Source organism: Pteropus vampyrus, unplaced genomic scaffold, assembly GCF_000151845.1.
Source record: "Pteropus vampyrus isolate Shadow unplaced genomic scaffold, Pvam_2.0 Scaffold124, whole genome shotgun sequence".
In the NCBI taxonomy this organism is placed as follows: domain Eukaryota; kingdom Metazoa; phylum Chordata; class Mammalia; order Chiroptera; family Pteropodidae; genus Pteropus; species Pteropus vampyrus.
In genome coordinates this window covers 1,329,802-1,335,032 of record NW_011888905.1, presented here as the reverse complement: position 1 = coordinate 1,335,032, position 5,231 = coordinate 1,329,802, and the positions used below count along the sequence as shown (strand labels likewise).

The 5,231-nt window shown below is 62.4% G+C and overlaps 2 protein-coding genes across 2 annotated transcripts in view; one reads left to right on the top strand and one right to left on the bottom strand.

Annotated features, from left to right (window-relative positions):
• Positions 1-2: 2 nt before the first annotated feature.
• On the top strand, positions 3-3,865 carry TMEM79 (transmembrane protein 79; the record flags this gene model as incomplete). Its single annotated transcript, XM_011366505.2, has 3 exons — positions 3-411; positions 627-840; positions 2,941-3,865. Coding segments are annotated over 3 exons (828 nt in total), but the record flags the coding sequence as incomplete, so codon positions are not given.
• Positions 3,866-3,972: 107 nt separating this feature from the next.
• Positions 3,973-5,231, bottom strand: part of GLMP (glycosylated lysosomal membrane protein) — a 2,923-nt gene continuing 1,664 nt past the window's right edge. The window contains exons 3-4 of the mRNA XM_023534293.1: positions 4,574-4,971; positions 3,973-4,467 (exon numbers count right to left, since the gene is read on the bottom strand). Of these exons, the coding sequence (XP_023390061.1) occupies positions 4,302-4,467; positions 4,574-4,971 (564 nt within the window). The 3' untranslated portion in view covers positions 3,973-4,301. The remainder of the gene's footprint in view (positions 4,468-4,573; positions 4,972-5,231) is intronic.

Below are 5,231 nucleotides of genomic sequence, written 5' to 3'. Positions count from 1 at the left end.
ACACTGACCCGCTGCCCGAGAAGGCGGCCCGGGCCTGCGTGCCCATCGACCTGCAGTGCATTGAGCGGCAGCCCCAGGAGGCCGTCGCCCTGTGCTGTGAGGTGGGCGAGGCTGAGCGCCGCCGGGCCCTCCTGCACCCCCGAGCCGGGCCCCCCGAGCTGCCGGAGCGCAAGTGGGCCGAGGCTGCCACGAGGCCGCCCAGCCGCACCTGCAGGGGCTGCGGAAGCTGCGGAGGCCAGGAGGGGCTGAAGGCTGTGGCCTCGGTGGCGGCCGCCCTCGTCCTCTTCCCCTGCCTGCTGTACGGGGCCTACACCTTCCTGCCCTTCGACGCCCCCCGGCTGCCCACCATGAGTTCCCGCCTCATCTACACGCTGCGCTGCGGGGTCTTCGCCACCTTCCCCATCGTGCTGGGTGAGCCCGGGCCCTGTGACAGGGGAGGGGGCCCCTGGGGACTGGGCCGAGGGCAGGGCCGGCCTGGCTGGGGAGCGGGATGGTTTCCCTTCATTCGGCCAGGCCCCCCAGGGCCTTGCACACCCGCCCCCCTGCCTGCCTGTCCCCTCCTGGGCCTCCAGCCGCACTGTGGGGAGCCCTGGCCTGGCCCTGCTGACCCGCCCCCTGCCCCCCAGGCCTCCTGGTGTACGGGCTGAGCCTGCTGTGCTTCTCCGCCCTGCGGCCCTTTGCCGAGCCGCGGCGGGAGGTGGAGATCCACCGGCAGTATGTGGCCCAGTCAGTCCAGCTCTTCATCCTGTACTTCTTCAACCTGGCTGTGCTGTCCACCTACCTGCCCCAAGACACCCTCAAGCTGCTCCCGCTGCTCACCGGCCTCTTCGCAGTCTCCCGGTAAATCAGAGCGGGGACGGGGGCGGGGCACAGGGGAGGTCATGCTGCCACAGGCCGCAGGTGCCTCAGTGTGTGGACGGCCAGGGCCAGGGGCTTTCTGGATCCTGCATCGGCCAGGGCCGGGGGCTTTCTGGACCCTGCATCGGCCCACACAGGCAGCCTGGAAAGACAAGTCCACTTTCTCCCTTGCTCCTTACCTCCCCTGGTAGCAGGAGGTCAGCTCAGGTCTTCCCACAGGAAGTTGGTTTGGGAGACACATACACCATGTAGAACTGGAAGGGTGGCACAGACCAGCCTCCCACCCATGGCAGCCATTCCTCTGTGACACGGGTCAGGGGGCCACTGGCCTCGAGTTGAACAACCCGTGACCAAGTGCTCAGTTCTTTATCAGGCAGCGTCTTTCGTCTTTCAAAGGTCCCGATTATTGGAAAGCCCTCTTTCTTGTGCTGAAAACTGCTGTCCTGACCCTAATCTCTGAAATTGCCTCGGACAAAATGTTCCCCACCCGCGTGTTTCCTTTGCTAAGTGGCCCTGATCCTTTCGCTGTCCTTCCCTCTGGGCAGGAAATTCTCCTGCTGGTCAAATGAGGGAAGGGGCCTGGTCAAGGGTATTGATCATCCTTCTGCTCATACAGACCAAGGGCACGTCAGCTCTCATGGCAGCCTCGTTACTCTCCCTGAGAAACTGGTCAGCTGAAACCTGCAGGGGTGTTCTCACGGGGACCGCTAACGAACTAGAAACTCACCTATGAGTTTCTGAAGCCAAATATGCCGGTCTTTCCACTTTTTCCCTAATACACTTCCGTCTATCACTTTCAATATACAATTCCAGGCAGCTTCAACGGCTAAAGCATTCTTCCCGCCGAGCTAAAGTCTGTCCTGTTACTGACTGTAGCCTAGTGCTCCCCTGTCCCACCAGCCCCCTGACCATCACGCAGTCCCGCATTTTCTCCCGGGAGGTGTTTCCGGTGATAAATGTTCCCGCTCAGGTAATTGCACCTCCCATTCCTCTCGGGGGAATGCTGGTCTCAGGTAGAAGTTGGCTTAAGCAGTCAGAACCATGCGGGAGCTGAAGAAGCCTCAGCGACTCTCTGGTCCGTCTGACCCATTTTGTAGAGAGGGAACCACAAGAGACGTGGGGGCAGGGTGGAGTCGCTCAGGTCAGCCAGCAGCAGTGTCAGGACTGGACTCCCTCTTCTCTGCCACGGGCAGCTTACTTACCACTTTGGGTCTCTGTTGCATCAGCTATAAAATGGAGCTGTGAGGATCAAAGTGAGTTAATCCGCGTGGCGTGCGCACCAGCCCGGCACTCGGTGAGGGTGTGCTAATTGTGAACGTCTATGATCACACGCTGCTTCTTGGTGCAGCGGAGAAGCAGCAGTTACCTGCGTAACAAGTAAAAGCGGACACGTCAATTCCGTACTAAGTGGCGCGATGAGTAGGCTTGGGTTCAAATCACGGTTTTCCTGTTTCCCAGATGTGTGGTCTCGGACCAGGCTTAGTGTCTTCATCTGCAAAGGGAGAAATAGATGCCGCTGAAAAAGAGCGAGGAAGCTATTTATATGCTGGTGAAAATAATCCCCAAGATACAGTAAATGGGGAAAAAACCCACGTGCAGAACAGTCTTCATAGCATGCCACCGGGCTTCAAAAAACGGAAAACATACATCTTTTCGCTTAGACACGCGTAAAAACTCACTCGCTGCACAGGAAAGCCTAACCCTGGGTGCCTGGGGTGGGCGTGGAGTAGAGGGGCAGGCGAGGGAAGGAACAGGGTGGCTGGGGGCCGGCACAGGGAGGGAGGGAAACCTTTTACTGTAGGCGTCGGGTACCTTTGGCTTTTGAACCATGTGACTGTATTGTCTACTCAAAACTTTTAGATTAAAAATTGAACAAGAGGGAGGGGAGCGGTAACGTCACCTCACAGCGGTGTGGGGGAGCCAGGCCTACAGCGTCCGTGGCGTGACCAGCGCGTGGCCAGCAGCGTGCAGGCACACGGCGCATGCTGGGCGATGCGAAGTATGAGCCGTGCCCACCTCTCTGGCCGTCTGGTCCCCCGCCTCGGCCTACGGCCCGCGAGCTGACCTTGCCCCGCCCCGCAGGCTGCTATACTGGGTGACCTTCGCCGTGGGCCGCTCGTTCCGAGGCTTCGGCTACGGCCTGACGTTCCTGCCGCTGCTGTGCATGCTGGTGTGGAACCTCTACTACATGTTCGTGGTGGAGCCCGAGCGCATGCTCACCGCGGAGACCCGCCCCGACTACCCGGACCACGTCCCCTCCGATCACAGGCCCCGGCCCTGGGGCTGAGTGCGACTGCCCGGTCCCCGCCCGATCCGCCTGGAGGTGCCGGCTCTCTCTGCGTCCGCGCTGCTGTCGCCTTGGACGCGGGCCATTTTCTTGCAGGAGAGAGGTGGACAGCCGTGTCCTTTAAGGATGCTGAGGGCGTGGGCTCGGGACCAGGAGGAGGAGCCTCGCAGCGCGGCCACCGTCCGCATGGCTGGGCTGGGCCCCTCTCTCCAGCCTCCTGCGAGGCGGCGGGCAGAGCCACAGCCCAAACTGACCCTTTCCGTGCGGGTTGTCCGGGCAGGGGGCCGCACACTGCTCGTCCCTGAAGACGATCTGGGCGGCAGATCCCATAGGACGCCCATGTTGGGTGGAACCACGTTGGCCTGGTTCGGGCCCTGCACTGTTGGCCCTCACAGGCCCTTTGGCCTCGGACAAGACAATCACAGCTGCCCCATAGCTGCGGCCGCCGCCCTCCCACTGATTAGGTCCCTGTAACACCCCACCTCCAGCCCGTGAGGGGACGGGAGGGGAAGGAAGGGGGTGTGTGTCCGTGTCCACGCGTGTGGTGGCTGGGAGGCACCGTGGCTGCTGTTAACCCCGTGTGAATGTGGGTGTGACGATAAATGACTCCCGCTGTATCACTTGGCTTGTACTTCGCGCTTGCACCCCCGTCTTGAGTGCCCCTTCCTTGTTCACACCGCACCAGAAACCTCCCTGCTACACGTGACGGAGCCGCTGGCAGGAGCCTGGGTGCCGGTGAGGAAACGGGGCGGCCCAGAGACCTGCCTTCCACCCCCACCTCTTAGCCTTCTCACCCCCCAAAAGCACACACACACAGACACGAGCGCTGTGGAAAAATAAGTCTATTTCATGACCCGAGGCAGCCGACCCGTCAGAAGGCCCTTCGCTTCGGCCCGCGAGTGGAGGGAACGGGGGCCGAAGGCGCACGGAGGCGAGTCCACGGCGCCTCCCACGAGCAATAGCCCTGTTCCCGGTCCTTCACCGGAGGATGAAGGAAGCCCCACCTGGTGGCCCCCAGGACTTGAGGCTGCTCCCCGAGGCTCTGCAAAAAAGCGAGAGGGGAGTGGCTGGCCGGGAACACTGACCCTCAGACTGGCAGAGGTTCGAGGCCCAGCAAGCCAGGTGTGGTAATGTCCTTCCCTCTCAAGAGCAGGCCTCAGTTGATGGGCTGATATTCTGAGTACCCCTTGGGGCCCAGCAGCAGAAACAAGCCCCCCACCAGCAGCAGGAGGGCTGGAGCACCCAGGGCCACCGCCATGATGCCTAGGACCAGTGGAGACAAGGCATCCACTGGAGGGGCCCCCACACCCAGGAGCGCCGACCTAGAGAGAGCAGAGTGAGAAAGAGGTCAGCGGGCTTGGGAGGCAAGGCCGAGGCCCAGCCCTCCCGCCTTTGCCCCTCCGAACCTCAGCCCAGGCCCCGCCTCACCAGCTGAGGTAGTGGTGGTCCCAGTAGCCAGGGCCCGTGGGAGTCCCAAATGTCAGATTGAAGGCACAGAAGTTGTTCTGGGACCCGAAGAAGGCACGGACAATGGGCGACTGGGGCAGAAGGTACGCCAAGGTGGGGTACGGAGGGGACGCGTGGCAGGGCAGGGCTGACTCTCGGCCCCCCTGCTTCTGGGAGAAAGCCACTGGTCGCCACTGCACGAAGCCTGATGGGAGGGAGCCCCACAGCAGCTGGTCCAACTGGGGAGAAAGGCAGGCGAGGCAGGATGAGGAGGGCCAGCCCGTGCCTGCCCCCACGGAGCCCCGCCCTTCCCCAGACTCGACCTCCCACCGGTTGTCCCGAGTCCCAGGCCTGCTCCCCGTGTGCACGGAGACCTCGGTCTTTCCTCAGTAGGGAGGGGAGTTGGACTGGATGAGCCCTGGCACCGTGAGCCCACGTGGGCTCAGCTCCCTCCCTGGGCCCCTCGGCCTTTGCACACCACCCCTGTCACTGTGGCACATGGCACGTGGCCTCTGCCTTCCTGTCTCCTCCACTGAGCAGGCAGAGCCTGGGCCTAAGTCATCAGCACGGTGCCCAGGACTTGAGGGAGCGGAATGAAGTGTGGCTAAGCGGCAAACGGCTGACCGTGTGTGGCCCTGAT